This window comes from Macadamia integrifolia, chromosome 14 (assembly GCF_013358625.1).
Source record: "Macadamia integrifolia cultivar HAES 741 chromosome 14, SCU_Mint_v3, whole genome shotgun sequence".
Classification (NCBI taxonomy): domain Eukaryota; kingdom Viridiplantae; phylum Streptophyta; class Magnoliopsida; order Proteales; family Proteaceae; genus Macadamia; species Macadamia integrifolia.
The window spans coordinates 29,044,521-29,060,635 of NC_056570.1; the positions used below are offsets into that span (position 1 = coordinate 29,044,521).

The 16,115-nt window shown below is 35.8% G+C and overlaps 1 protein-coding gene across 1 annotated transcript in view; it reads right to left on the minus strand.

Annotated features, from left to right (window-relative positions):
• The window catches only part of LOC122061501 (TBCC domain-containing protein 1-like), a 36,448-nt gene extending 24,102 nt beyond the window's left edge, over positions 1–12,346 (minus strand). Inside the window, exons 1-4 of the mRNA XM_042624779.1 lie at positions 11,674–12,346; positions 10,896–11,036; positions 4,604–4,981; positions 2,211–2,315 (exon numbers count right to left, since the gene is read on the minus strand). Of these exons, the coding sequence (XP_042480713.1) occupies positions 2,211–2,315; positions 4,604–4,981; positions 10,896–11,036; positions 11,674–12,165 (1,116 nt within the window). The 5' untranslated portion in view covers positions 12,166–12,346. The remainder of the gene's footprint in view (positions 1–2,210; positions 2,316–4,603; positions 4,982–10,895; positions 11,037–11,673) is intronic.
• Between the last annotated feature and the right edge of the window lie 3,769 nt (positions 12,347–16,115).

Genomic DNA, 16,115 nt, shown 5'->3' on the forward strand with positions numbered 1-16,115 from the left:
GGTAAAGTAGTATACCCTAAGGTCTACAGATGATTCTGTAGGCCCTGTTTAAAAAATCCAATTTGAGCACCTCCTCTAGTCCTTACCACGAGGATATAGGATACCCACGGTGACCCCAATTAAGAGCCCTTATTTTCTAATCATTTTATCAATTTGATCCCTCTGATAATATCTCGATTTAATTCCCAAGACATATAGAAACTAATAATATATTTAAAAATCTAACAAAATTAATATACCCCCATCCCTGAATCCATTTTTGTATACAATTCGCAGAGTCATACACCTGCCATCAGCATTGGACCATAGCACCCGCAACTACTTCTTGGCAACATGGTGATGCAGATCCGGGTTCCAAAACCAGAATTGGATCGCTTATGGGCGGACACAAATATTAGATGATTCAATGGCAAGACATTATGGCAGATTGGTAAATAAAACAAAGTCTCAAATACAGTGGCAGAACTGTAAATAGGAAGAATCTTAAAGGATTGATAAAGAAATACAAGAGAAGGATGTGAAAGGGATTTTGATTTATTTGCCAGGGGTAAATTAGGAAGGTACAAAAAATAAGGGTAAGTTATGAATATAGACAACTTTGGGTTTTAATCGAAGAGCCCTTTTTCTACTCCTACCCACTATAGAACCCAAGCTCAACGATAAACCAGAATCATTCCCAGCGAGATATCTTCCTCAATAGGGCTCCAAACCACACGAAATTTCAGGGAGGGGTTCCCAAGACCTGATGAATCGATTCAACAAGCAATTAGCATATCACCAAGAAAAATGGTATTAAATACCTGAAACTGATGTTGGCGGTGGGACAGAAACCAGAGATTTCAGGTTTGAAAACCCATGTAAGGGGAACGATTGGGGCCAACTACTCTAGGCTTTGGATCGCCCTAGAGTGGTAAACTAACCCTAGAAATCCCAGGTCAGATCGATGCCCCACTTGAAAGTTTGAAACAATTCTTTAAGGCCTGCTATTACTGCCAGTTACAGGTAAGGGAAACAGAACAGTAAAGAAAGAAGGGAAAAGGAGGAAGAAGAAGAAGAGAGAGAAATACAAAATCACAATTGGGGGGGGGGGGGAGGAGAAGGTCACACGACCATAGTGAAGTACCTACCCGACACAATCAACAACCCATTCATTCAATTCATTCTTCAAAACTTGCCCAATTACTTGGGTTACATGCCTTTATATAACAATAAATTTAGACTTCCTAATTATAACTAAAATAGAAACTCCTAATTACTTCCTAAATCCTAGACTAATAAAATAGAAACACAATAAAACTAAAATTGGAAAATTCTACTTGACTAATAGCTACCCAAATTAAAAGATTCCGAATATTCCCCAAATAAAATAAAATTCTACAAGATCCTAATAGCTTTGAACCCAAATAGGTAACCTTGATTCCAAATTGGATCCGGTTCATCTCTGTTTGGACATCCAAACGGGTCTGGATTGGTCCAAGGTGCACCTGCATCACATGGTCAGCTGGTTGTCTTCTCTCAGCCTCCAAAACCATTGGAGGGTCTCATGATCACCGTTACTTCTTAATAGCATTGCCAAACTATCAATTTGTACATGTAAGAATGATGTAACTCATATAGGAGATCCAAGAACATGCGTACTTGGTTATGTAGCTTCCTTTTAGGGGTTGCCATGGTGCTCGGCTTTGTTTCTAAATATTTGATATCTACACCTACCTTGTCAAGTATTAAATTCACCCGCCTTCAATCTCATTCAGAGACTCCAGTAAGATACTCTTTCACGCTACCTAAATTTCTGTTTATTGAGAGAATTCCATTCACTGGCACCTGTTTAGGAGGTCACCAGCTGCAGCTCATATAACCCGTTAAAGCTCCTTTTTCAACCAGCTACCCAATAGGATCTAAAATTTCCATCCTTCCAACCTTAAGCCCTCATTGAACGGCCAAACCCTACCCTCCATACTTATCATCGTTAGGACCCTATATTCCCTCAAAAGCACAGATTCTCTCTTACAATTTTGCATTGTGGATACTATTTACTACTTCAAATTATTTGAAGAAAGGACATCACATGGAAAAAATGAATTGTTTAGACAAATGAACTTATGATAATAGTTGACAACAATTGAGAACAGCAGCATAGAACAAGTCATGATACATTAATTCACATATAGGATTTCCAGAAGTAAATAGTGCAGAGTGTTCATACATACCTTGCCAATGGCTCCAAGGACTATAGTAGTATCAGAGCACCCATAAACAGTGGCATATCTTAAAGGTGCCAATATGTAGATCACTGAGTCATGACAATTTAAAACCTAAAATGAAACAAAAGAATATTAAGACATGTTAGAAACCAAAAAAGTTTCAGATAAAACTCATCATAAGGAAAAGTTAAAAATGAATCTTAAAAGCTTCCAGAAGTACACGTAGACAAAGACGGTATTGATGCAAGCAATTCAAGGGGAAAATCACGAGTAGAGATGCATATACTTCTAACTCAAGAGAAGACACCATTTGAAAAATATGACCCACTAGAGGAACAAGAACCAATATAAATGCTTCTACCATAGCCAATAAGCTTTGAGAATGTCATTTGAGATGGTATGGCCATGTTCAACGGAGGCCATCAAATGCTCTGGTAAGGAGGATTGACCTGATTCAAAAGAGCTAGAGGCATGCCAAAAAATGACTATAGGAGAGGTACTGAGGAAAGACATGCACAGATTAGACCTTGCCCCAAGTATGGTTTCAAATAAAGCAAATTGGAGGGCTAGGATCTAGGTAGCGGACCCCCTATAGTTGTGTTCTACTTCATTGATGTTTTAAGTAATTTGTTTCTTTTAACTCCTTTTCCGTTTCCTTGTCTTTGCTTGGATCCATGTAGCTGACCCCATGGTTTAAAGTATCAGTACGTATCGTACGTATCAGCCCTTATCGATACGATACTACTGATACGCTACATGGAAATTTTTAAATCCTTTTATATAGATATATATCGTACGATACATACTGATACACACCAATATGTACCGATTGTCTATGAAAAATATAAAATTAAGGTGAAATGTACATTTCGGTATGTATCCATATGTATCGGTGTGTATCGATACGGTGCTCTACAGTCATATAATGGCCAAGATGGATCATTTTTCAGAAAAACACGATTTTTTGAGGGGGTTTTGTTCCAAGGTTGCTGCCAGTCATTGTTCTCTCTAACTAAAGTGGAAATCAAGGTTGAAAACAAGGATTTTACATATATGGGACAAATACAAACCTTAGATTCTTCGTGCAGTACTCTCAATTTAGTGTTTACACATAATACATGTTATGTATAGCTATTTTTCACTATTTTTTATACAAAAATGTATAAAAAAATAAAAAAAAGTTTCCTATCTATTTATATGCGTATCTTTAGCATATGTTAGAGTATCTCCGACACGATACAATATATTTTGATATGTATCTTAATTTTGGCCTACCGATATAGCGATCAATACCATATGTTAATCCTTTGTGATGACCCAAGAATACGGCAAGTACCAAACCCGCCTGGGAGATCGGTGAAGTGTCTCCACTAAGAATACGACAAGTGCCAGGGAGTTTGGGAGATCGGTGAGGGTGTACAAACTTTAGTCCCACATCGCCTAAGGAGAGATTACTGAGCTAGTTAATAACCTCTAGCCTCCTTAACGTGGCACAACGCATTTTAAAGCCTTGAGGCCCATGGGCTAAGGAGGACAATATTATGCAAGGTTAATGGGGCCGGGGCGTTACATCCTTGGCCGACCCTATTAAGTTGGGATAAGGCTTTGTTGTTGTTGTTGTTGTTGTTGTTGTTGTTGTTGTTGTTGTTGTTGTTGTTGTGTACCATGGCCAGTAAGCATCTTGTTTATAGAGGCTTGTTTCTCTCCTTGTGTTGCCAAAAGAGCTATAAAATGTCAGTGAAAGTGCTTTCTCTGTTTCCTCTATATTTTCTTAAATCTAACACCTTTTCCACCAAAATAGGAAAAAGGACTGTCCACTGTACCTCTCCTTTGCTTGAATTTCTTCTATATATGCATCCAAACAACCTAGCATCTCTTCTTTTGACAAGATAATAAGTGACTGACCACAAAATGACCCTTTATAAGTTATATATCCTAGCATATCTCTCTCTGGGTAAGGATGACAAATATGTCAAGTGTTTACCATAGCAAATACAAAGGCAGCAAATATTTGAGAACAAATTTGTAAGGCTTTGCTCACGGTTTGCTATGTAAGGCAGCTTCCAGATGCAGATGCAGATGCAGAAGTGCTAAATTTGAGCAGTTTCCTATATCAAGGCTGAATATAAAAAGGAAAATAATTGATCATACTAAGAGGCTGGGCTGGGTTGGGGGAGGCGGCAACAAAAATCCAGGAAGAATTCTATAAAACAATAAAAGATCATCAATTTATCTTGCTGAGTAGGAAAAAGTTCAATGATATCTGCCCAGAAATAGACATCAAAAATTTTAAGAAGCATGGGAACTAGATACATGCTTTTGCTGCAGCAGATATCTATGGGTGTAGAATGAATCTGCATACCAAGATATGTAAAATTAAAAAATGCTCTAACCCTGACCTTTACAGAAGAGCCTTTAAGATCAGATGCTTGCTTTACAATTGAAGTTTTGGAAATTCCCTCTACAATGCTAGGACTTCTCGTACCACTTGAGCCCTTGAATGAACTTGTGCATGCATCAGCCATAGCAACATCCTGATCAGAGTTATTGGGTGGCCCATTTTCTTTTGAAGCAATCCTTTCAGATATATTTTCTAAAGCAGCAGTTATATTCTGCAAAATCCAATCATGAACTTGTGATGCAGGAACAGGAACAGCTGGCATGTCAGGATCTGAATTTGCGAAAAATGGGGCAGCTTGGCTTAATGGAGCTTCAGACCCTTTTTCACCAAACTGAATGAGAAACCCAAGGTGCTCAAACCTCTCTAAGGTCAAAACCTGCAGACAGGAGTTAATTAGCTACTCATCACCAACCCCAAACAGTAGAATAAGGTTTAGCTTTCTCAGGTTGAGTTCTGTTAAACCTTTCAAAGCTTCTGAGCTACAGTTCTCAGAAAAGTAAAGAAGAAATGACACAGGATTGTCAGAGTGAAACAATAGTTATTTGAACAATAAAGAGAAGATGGATAGTTATAAAGCTAAAACTGAAGGCAACAATTACCATTTTTTGAAAGCACATTGAGCATATAAGATGGTTAAGTAATGAATCAATACGTTTCGTGGAAGACAAGGTAAACTGAACAATATATCAGCTATGCAAAAACCAATACTTTATCCCTCAACACACGGAAAAGGAACATGCAAATACAAACCAGTGCACTCGAAGTGTCAAATAGGTGACTGCTCAGCTTAGAGCCTAGACCTAAGTCACCTAAAAAATGTATCAGGATCTAAGCAAGCAAAGGTAAGAAGCCAGCTTCCAAGTACTCGTAACATAGTGTGACATAGAGACGAAAAAAATATTTTTAATTCCAAAAAATACTGTAATGTTATGTAGACAAGGTGCGAAAGATGCATTTTATCATATTTTCTTATAAGCAAACCACAGTTGTTATAAACCTCCCTCCACAAAAAATAAATAAAGAAAGAAAGAAAGAAAATATAACCCAAGGTTTAAGATCTCGCTCTCGCCCCCCATCTTGCTGATCCAAAAAACAGAGACTTGGCGAGATCTCGCTGAGATCATGTATTTTTTCGCGGTAGACTCGATGGTTGGTCTTGGTGGCCATATGGTCTTGGTAGTCTCTGAAACTAGGTATTTATCCCTTTTAGGACTTCTAAACACAATGGAAACATCAGATTTTTAAAAATCAAACTTAAAATGGTACTTTGACTTTGTACCCTATGTAAGTAGTCTCCGACTCTTCGGACCCTCATCTAGCATGCTCTATTCCATAATCCACATTCCACAATCAACACATGACACAGCATAATCATAAGAATTTAAAAGGCATCATAGATAATTACTTAATTGACTAACAATTAACATTGATGACTGATGAGTCACATTAACATACATTGAAAATTTGAAATGTCATAAGATAAGCTACATAACAACATAAGGTCAATATGCATCATTTATTTAAAATTTTAAATTTTGAAATTTTGAAAATTTTAAATACAGAAAAATTTATTTCCCTCCATGAATCCATAGATCAGTGATATGCATCACATATAAAAAAACCAATGTAAACCAACTAGTATTGATGATGTTTCCATGAAAAAATGGGTTTGAGAAGATTTTTTTATCTAAAATAGTTCTTGAGAAGAAAAGTAACTCCAAATGTGGATGAGGAGGTAATATTCTCTACTCTTTAAGCTTCAATAAGTGTAGAAATGGAGATCCTCAAGAAAAAGCACCAAAATTCTTGCTCTTTAGTGTTTTTTCTTCAAAAAAGTAGAGAGAGAGAAGCAAGATCTTGGCAAGATTTTACGAGATTTGGCGCGATCTTGGCGTTTCTACACTTCGCCTATGATCTCGTATTCTCGTCTCTCTAAATAAAATAAATAAATAAATAAATAAAAGCCATGGTATAACCATCAATGAATAGAATGTATTGTGGCTTCCTTCCACAATAAAAATGATATAGACATCCAATTTACAATACATGCATATAAAGCATTCTATATCTAAATGCTACGTAAGAGGTCTTGAAAGGAAATGAAAACAAATATTGGGGCATTAATGAGTGGCTTTAAAAATGTTTCACAAACTGGTACCTATTGGCTACCCTTTCTTCAGTCATAATATCTGGATTGGTTAACTTCCATTTAGCATATTTGATTCAGTATAAAGGTTATGGTATGATTGGTTTGAGAGTTTTAACCTAATTCAAAGTTTTAGTTTCTATTTAAAGTTGAAACACCCGTAATTGATGGCTTTTGGTTATATTGGTACGAGGCTACAGCCTAAGTGATCAACAGTGGTTGGCTTATCCTCCCATACTACTTTTATCTCGTTATCAATTTCTTCTCCTTTTCTCTCTAACATTTCAAATGTTGAATTCATTTTGCTTTCGTTAATTCCTCTGTATTTCATCAGCCAATGCATCTCTTTTGTAGGTGTGAGATTGATATAGTGGCCAGGCCGACCAAATAGACTTTGGAACCAGAGCACAAGAGCTCCAATTAATTCTCTATGCCATTGGGGTCAATGCCTCAATTTTAGGTCCAAATAAGGCCCGAAAGTGGTAATTAGAATCTTTCAGTTAGCTGGGGCATTCTTGTAATTCCTCCAAATTTTGGGACATTATTATGATTTTAATATATTTTTTTGTCCGGCTCAATGGCAAGTTGTGGGGTTTATCGAGCGGTTAATTAATGTCAGTCTAGTTAATACATTTGGTTAGTTAGTAACTAATTAATTATATGAGAATTTCTTTTAAGTGTTTGAAGTTCACTCAAACACTAAAGTTTTTTTTTATACATGTAACCTCCCGGTCTAATTAGACAGTCGAATAGAATTTTAGTTTGTGAAAATGTTTGGGTGCTGTGAACTCTTGTCCTCGCTTTTTTTTTTTATTCTATATCATTGTTCGTTATTGCTCATGGGTCCCGTTCACAATCCCAAAACAGTTTCCTATTGAGCTCCTCTCTTTCTCACTTTTTTCCCTCCACTGCAATAACCTGCTCTTCTTCCTTTTCTGTGGACTCCCGCAAGTGCTGGACTAGGTTATCAGCCATCCGGTTTTTTTATAAAACAAGTCAACTATTATTATATGCATACTGTTGACAAGAAAATTCACTCCTGATCTGTTTCTGTTATTCTGTTATGGAAATATCTCCCAGATTTCAATGTTCTCTGCAATACTTTAAATCTGTTTCTGAATTTGAAACCTTACTCATCTGTTTCTAGTTTCATCCCTTCTGTTTCTCAGAACTGAAAGTTAGCTATTCTGTAATCTGTTATTCAGACCAGATCTGATTCCGTCAATTAATTCCCTACTATGTTTAACATATCTGCGCCTGTTTTATCATTATTAAGTTCTGCTAGTGGCCATCAGTACATCCTTGAGCATGTTTGTATCTGTTAGTCATATACTTTGGATATCAGACTGCAATACTGCATAAGAGATCCACAATGAAGCACCAAATCACAGGTCTGATTTCCATCACTTCTCTCTCAGTTCTTATAATTGGTTCCAATTCTCTCTCCTTCCTGACATTCTGATAATCTGATGTAGTTGGGCGAAGGAATTCTTAGTTACCTTTTTATGTTTGATTTACTTCTTTTCTAAAATAGCTTGGGAGTCAATTTTTATGTGATTTGGATACCATATTTGTTTCAGTTTTAGAATAGGAAAGTAGGTTTGATTTTGAATCCATAAGTAGTCTTTGTACTCAAGTACTTGGGGAGATTTGAAGTTTAATGAATGGAATGAATGAATGTTTGCTTGGGTGAAATGATGGCTACCCCATAGTTAACAAATTCGGATTCAGGAATTATTCGGACGGAGAATTATTCGGAATAATTCGGATGATTAATTGAAGGATTCGGTCAAAAAAGCGGTCAAAAAAGCTTATTGGGTTTTTTTTTTTTTTAAATTGTTTTTTATTGTTTTTTTTTTTTTTTTTTTTTTTTTTTAAAATAATGTTTAAATAAACCGAATAATTCGGTTTAATTCGGATTCGGTCCGAATTATTCACGATTTATATTCAGTTTTGAAAAAGTCGCGAATTTTAAAGAATTTTATTTTAAATTCGGATTCGGTCCGAATTTTTTATAAAATTCGGAAAAATTCGGTTCGGCCGAATAATTCGCGAATTATTCGGCCGAATTGATAACTCTGGGCTACCCTGAGGCTTGCGTAGCCCTCTCTCCTTCTTTGATTTTCTTCTTCTTCTTCTTTCTAATTCTTCCTTATTTTCCTGTTGTACTTCCCCCTTTTTTGGAGCTACTATGTTCTGGTGACAGTTACAGCCCAACACAAGCTCATCGTTGTCACTCACCTTTGATCTTTTGGGACTGAAACTCTGGTCAAAGCTTCCCTATCCTTGGGCGACTCAAACCCTAGAGAGCACGCTTGGGATCTCTTATAGCTATGAGAACCGACATCTGCAACTGGCTGCAACAACATCTACCACCAGTTCTTGACTCAAATCTTCTATATTGACTATTGGGCTACTATTTCAAGTCGTTGGTTTAACAGAACAAGAGATCCTTGTGTTGTGGGACTCCTCCAGAAATGTCAGATCGATCTAAGGCTAAATCAAGGAGCTCTTTCTCTCTAAGCTTTACTGGTTTCCACCGCCTGCAAGTCTTGTCCAAAGGTTGAAGTCAACCTCATGCGTTAGATATTCCTTTAGCCTTTTATTTCTACCCACTTTATTAACCTTACTTTTCTCTTTATTAGCCCTATACCCTTTACTCCTCACAATAATTATTATTTCCCTCCATATCTCACCCCTTATTTGAACTACCAATTTGATTTTTTCAAAATCCCTTTATTTACAAAACTGCCAGCTTCTTTGGAAATTTGAGATTAATTACAAAACTGCCATGACTATTTGGTATTTGAGATATTGGCTTTCGAGTGGGCCCATAAGCGATCCGATTCCAGTTTTGGGAACCTGGATCCACATCACTTTACCTTTCTCCTCTCTTAGACCAGAATTTCTTTAATTCTTAGATCAATTTATGTTAGGTTGTTGCAATTTCTACTAGGAAACCAGAAAGTTACTGTTTCAAGGCCGAACTTGAATCCATTTCAAGATTTCTGATTCTTGATTGTCATCTCTATAATGGTGTGCTCTTAGCCTCTTACCTCTGATTATTATGTTCATTCATTCAATTTGAACAACAACTCTCATCTGAATTTAATGACCTGAATTACACTTAAACCACTTCTCCTATCTGAATTGAATGACCTGAATTATATTTCTGGTCCATTGTAACTTATAATTTTGTGAGAAAATCTTCTCTCCAGTGCCAAAAGCTTATCAGGGTATTTTTTTCAAGTACTAGATCAATTGGACTTGACTAACATTTTAGCCACGATACACGAAGCATAAGTTTCATAGCTGCCTCCTAAATCCAAATGGAACCGTTTTTAATGCAAAACTCGTACCAGTTAACCATGCAAAAATCAGGACTAGTTTAACACAATATTTGGTCACTAAAAATATGGAGCTTGTTGTTGGCATGAATTTTAATAATTTATCTATTATTTAATAAGTTTTTTATAGATTTATATATGGAAAATGATTTAAAACATCCATGGCCACGGAGCTATCGAGTTCTGAAATGCCAGATTCAGACCAAACTCAATTCCTTCCCCCCCATTCATTTGATGTAATGCCCTTGCAATTCCAACCTGATTGCTGTAATGATGTACAGCACCTACGAAGTATCTAACTAGGTCATTTCCCTTTATTTATTTTTCTTCTGGCAACTTAAAATTAGTCATCAAATATTTCTACCAAATTAACAAAATTTGATCAACAAAAACACTACCAACAACAAGCTGTATCTTTTTATCGTAACCTTGATCCCCCAAAAGGATCAACAGGAATCCATTTGACTAATACCGACAAAATATAATTTTGGAGGTTAGCTAAGATCATTGTTCAGGGACAAAGAATAAGCAGCTGCACTTGGTGTGGGCAACTTAGACACAAAAGTAGTACCAAATATAATTCACGAAAAATAATATCTTGTAACTTAAATATTTGGCCAATAAATTACATAGAAAATGTCTACATATACATAATGCAAATGCACATTGCCCCGTTTTCTTCATTAATAAACATTTTTTTTTCCTTCTTAGAATGTCTACTGCTAAATTATATCAACCTAATCATTATCAAATAGATACAAGACAATCAAAAAGGAAACAGTAAACTGTAATTTTACCAATGATTCCTCATTCTCGCCTTCCACAGACTCTGCCAGCAAAGCAAGAAGGTTTGCCATGTGCTTCTGTAGATAAGACAGCTGGTACGCCTCTTCATCAGCTTGTGATGGCGTAAATCGCCGGCTGTTGCTGCGCACAAGCTGCAAATAATGCAACACCAGGGTTATCGTAGATTTGACTGCGAAACTTGAACACAGTCTATCTCGACATTGATAAAAGCTTCTATGATTGGTTTCAACAACTAGTATATGAGCACGTGTGAACCACAGGCATATTATTATAAACAATGATGTTTTATGAGATAAATTTATGTATTTGTAAGAATTCACAAATATAAATATATAGGAAGATAGAAATGTAATGCAAACAAATATAAGACCATGTAGGATTTCTTTACAACCTCCCAAACGTTTCTTTGCATTACATAATTTGCAACCACAGCTGTTTCCCGACCATCTGTCTTACAAGGGAATCATACAACTTCCCAGGGAAGGAACATGGTTTTGCATCTCCATCAACGAAATAAAGCATATACCAGAAACAACCAGAAAGGTGGGGAAAATCAGTTACAATTCTAGCAGCTTAGCCAACAATACAAGTTTCTGAAAAGATAATTCTAGAACCGAAACAAAAAGAATTCGGTCAATTCGCAGCATAATAAAAAATGCAATCAAATAAATCAAGCTTTGGATAAATCTGCAACAGAAAGTAGAAACCCACAAGAACGAGTGTCGAATATCATAAATTCATACGCAAGAAAAAAAAATCATTTATCACCTGCAATGGGGAGAGCGCAGAAAGGTAGCCATCGAAGGCTGAAGTTGAAGGCCAGACATCAGCAACGGCTGCGGAATCTTTGTGGGTCCTTGGGAGAAGCCTCTTGTAAGATTGGATGTAAAGGAAAAGAATCAGATCGTTAATATCAGCTCCAACAGAATCCAAGTCCCCAGGCTTGGCGGTGACTAGAGGGTCTGAATCAGAAGGCAGCACCGCGGCTAGGGTATCAAGGACGAGGCGAGCATTCTCGATCGAGATCTGAAGCACTTGAGAAATGCCGTCGGCGTCGATTCGGAGGGGGGAGGAAGAAGCGGAAGCATGTTGGATGAACTTCTCCTTGAAAGGGCCTAGGGTTGCTGTGCCATCTGAGAAGATGAGCTTCGGTATTGGAAGAAGTCCATGCTCGAATGGCTCTCTTCTTGGCCGAACAAAGATTGGTTCTTTCGCAGAGTTCGAACAGGAAGACGTCGACGGCCCGATTTCTTCGTTCATATTTCTCAGACAGAAACCAGAGAGAGAGACAGGATGAAGAACAACAGAGGAGAAACTAAACGATGGATCTCTGAGATTGGGAACTGAAACGTAGGAGAGAGAGAAAAGAGTGTGTGCGCGTGCAGCTGCTTGAGAAGATGCGGCCTCTGCTCTTGCTCACAGGGAGTTGTTGGGAATTTCATTTTCCTTTGGTGGAAAATTTGGAATTTTATAGGGGTAGTATCTTTGGCTATAGGACCTAGGTATTAGCAATTTTTTTTTACTCATCTTTTAATCATGCACTTGTTAATTGTTATTATGATTTTAAAATTTGATGCATTTTCACCCCAAAAAAAAAAAATTGATAAATTTTTTAATCATTCATTGTCTTATTCATAAAAAGTTATTTAAGTTAAGGATATAAAATGATTTTTAAAATAATTTGAAAATGACTTATCATTGTATTATTATAAAAAACTATCTTTATCTTGCATATTTTTTAGGTATATATGTGAATTGACAGTATTTACCCTCATTAGGGGGAAAAATATCTATCCATTATACTAAAAAGTTTACAAATTGTTTGACACCTTAGGAGGTATCAATAAAAAATCCTTAATTTTTGGTAAGAAAAAAAAAATCCCTTTATCAAAATGTTAATTATATGACAGATTTTTTGGCAAAAAAAAAATATTTCCACAACATCAATGTGTACATTTCCTCACATTAAATTTTTTTTTTCTCACTTGTTCTAAAAATGTGAGCTCCATATAGATGATATTTTTTTTTTTCCTCCTGAACACCCGTTAGTGCAGTTGTGCAAATTCCTCCCCACACTAGCAACATTGGAACACTCTCCCTAGATTTTTAAAACTTAATTTTTCACTAGCTTAAATCCACTTGGGCTTAAACTTTCGGATTGAATAAGAGAATCATACTTTTCTATGAAATTTGGGCCCTTTCTAATATGTCACATGGCAAATATAAAAAAAGTTAGGATCATACCAAAAGAGTTTATATCATTTTCTTAGTGCTTATTCATTCATTAGGTTTTTTTTTTTTCTTTAGCAATACTACAAATCAATAGCATGAGAACTATCACAACTTGTTGGAGTATGTTAGGCTCTAATTATACAACATTTTACTGAATCTAGTTTATGTTCAACTATAATTAGGTGTTTTGATCAAGCAGAGAGGTTTATGGACATGTATCTTAAACTGGTGGATGGTTTTGTTAGGCCCAAATTTCATTTATTTGGTGCAATGAAGTGGTTATACTTCCATATGGATATGTTGGCATCCATCTCATATGCTATCTCTTTGGTTTTATTGATCTCAGTGCCAAAGAAAATACTAAATCCTAGTAAAAACTTGAACTTAAGATATTATAAAATTGTCCTTCAGGGCAAACACAATTGATTACTCTCATTAAAGCATGATTTTGAATTTCTTTTGAGCATGATTTTGATTTTTTTTTTTTCTTTTCCTCTTTTGAACGTGTTGTGAATTTAGTAGTTGCATATGGGCTTAGTTTTAGTTTGCATGGGGTCATATGGGATCTTACAGACTTAATAATTGGATCATATCCATTGAGAGAATATTGCAGTACACATATATCCCTAGTGAAATCCCTCAATTGAAGAAAGTTGGCCAGGTTGTGAATGGTCATCAAAAGGGAAAGTCGATATTGTTGATCTACTGATAATCCCCAATCCAAATTCTTCAAGTCCTTATTTCTTTACCTATTTCTTGTTTTATGGAATAAATCTTTTGAAAACTTATGTTGCTAGACAGTTATTCCTGCTCTTAAGGATTTGCTAAGGTTCATGATTTGATAATTAATATGTATGTAGGTCCGGTATACCCCACACATTCCTTTTGTCTTACAAGGTATCACCTGCACTTTTCTTGGAGGATGAAAATTGGCATTAGTGGGCGAACATGAAGTGGAAAATCAACTCTCGTAAAAGCTCTCCCGCATGCTTGAACCTATAGTTTGTCAGATTTGGATAGATGGTATCAACATTCCAAAATAAGGCTTTATTACTTGCGGTCAAGATTGAGCATCATTCCTCAAGATTCAACAGCGTTTGAGGAGACTCTTAGAAGCAATCTTGACCTACTTGAAGAGTACACTGATGAACAAATATGGCAGGTAGTTTTTTTCCTTTTATTTTGATGGTTAATCCTTAACTTGTGAAAAATATGGGTTGGACATTTCCTGCTTACTAGTGATTTGTGCACCCCAAAAAAAAAAAATTTCACAATTGAATCGGGACATGTATCTCTATGAACTCCTTTCTCTTGGTTGTCTTCTTCTTCTTTTTTTTTTTTTTTTTTTTTTTTTTTTTTTTGGATTCTCCAATGCTTAATGTAAATCATTTCAATTGGATTGCATTGGATTTTTTTTTTTTTTTTGCCAAGTTTGGCCCAAGAGATTCTCTTAATTTCCACTTGGCTCATCCATGCTTGATTATTTCGTCTTTTAGTTAGCTCAATTTTAATGATCAATTTTATGTCGTATTGAATGATCAAGCAAGGAGGTAAATTGATATGAGAGCTTTTTGTTGTTTTACGTTTTAGACAAATGCCAACTTGGCGATAAAGTAAAAAATAATGAAGGAAAGTTTGATTTTGCTAGTTGGTTTCTTCTCATATTCACTCTATATCGAAGTTTTTTCAACATCAATTTAGTCATGCACAAAAGTACAGTTCTTTCAAATTCCTTGTTGTATGATATATTTAGTTTCTAATGCCCCACCCAACCTCCCAGAGCCCAACCCCAACCCCTTTTCTGAAGAATAATAGGGGAAGAAAAGTAAGGAAAATAAGATTGTGAACAGCTAACACATTTTCATATGGTGGTTGTCACAGTAACTGGGAATGGAGAAAATTGGAACATGGATCAAAGACAATTAGTGTGTTTAGGGCGAGTATTACTTAAGAGGAGTGAAGAATTGTTACTTGATAAAGCTACTACTTCAGTGGATATTGCAATTGATTATCTAATACAGCAAACGCTTAGGCAACACTTCTTAGGATCTACTGTCGTGACAATCGCTCATAGGATAACATTTGTTCTTGATGTTAATTTGGTCCTCCTTGATGATGGTTAGTAGCTAGAAGTTAGTGTACCACAATCAATTGAATTCAGATAATATATCTTCTCATCATTTTCAAGTGCATTTCCTAATCAAGCTAGCATATTTTTTTTGTCTTAAGCAAGCCTTATAAAAGAATATGATTCCCCAGCCAAATTACTAGAGATCAAGTCCTTATTATTTGGAAAGCTTGTTAGGGAGTATACTTGAAGATGTAGTTCCTAATATTTGAAAGGCTATGTAAGTTTTGAATGTTCAAATGTAAGGAGTCTACATTAGACGATTGAGGTGCATTGATATTTGGGTATGGCAAAAAATTTGTTGGGAGAAGACTATGGAATATATATTAAGTATTCATATAACCATTTGAGTTTGCATTGATATCAATTGAGTATTGGGGGTAGAAAAGAAGATGAGAGGTAAAAAAAAAGAAAAAAAAAATCACGCATGGCTATACAACTTCGAAGTTTTAGTACTCCATAGGTTTCTTTGATCAACCACAAATATCTATTGCCATGACACATTGGATGGAGCTGAAATTTTGTGGACAAGTAGAGGCAAAGGTCTCGTGCTCATATGTAAATTTTAGCGAAAAATGAGTTGATGATAAAGCTTTCAAAATCCAATGAAATGGATAATTCTTTAAAAAGGCATGTGACACTATATGCTTGAATTTGAGTCTAAAATTTGACATGTGGCCAATCTTAGACCATTTTCTAAATATCTATATGATCACATCACCTTTTCATGTGGAAAAAATTGGGATTGGTCTAGAGATACCCTCCATACCTTGCCAGTCAGAAAATTTATGCCATAAAGCTTCTAATTAGAAAATTTGACATGTTGCTACATTAAACATATGCTAATTTA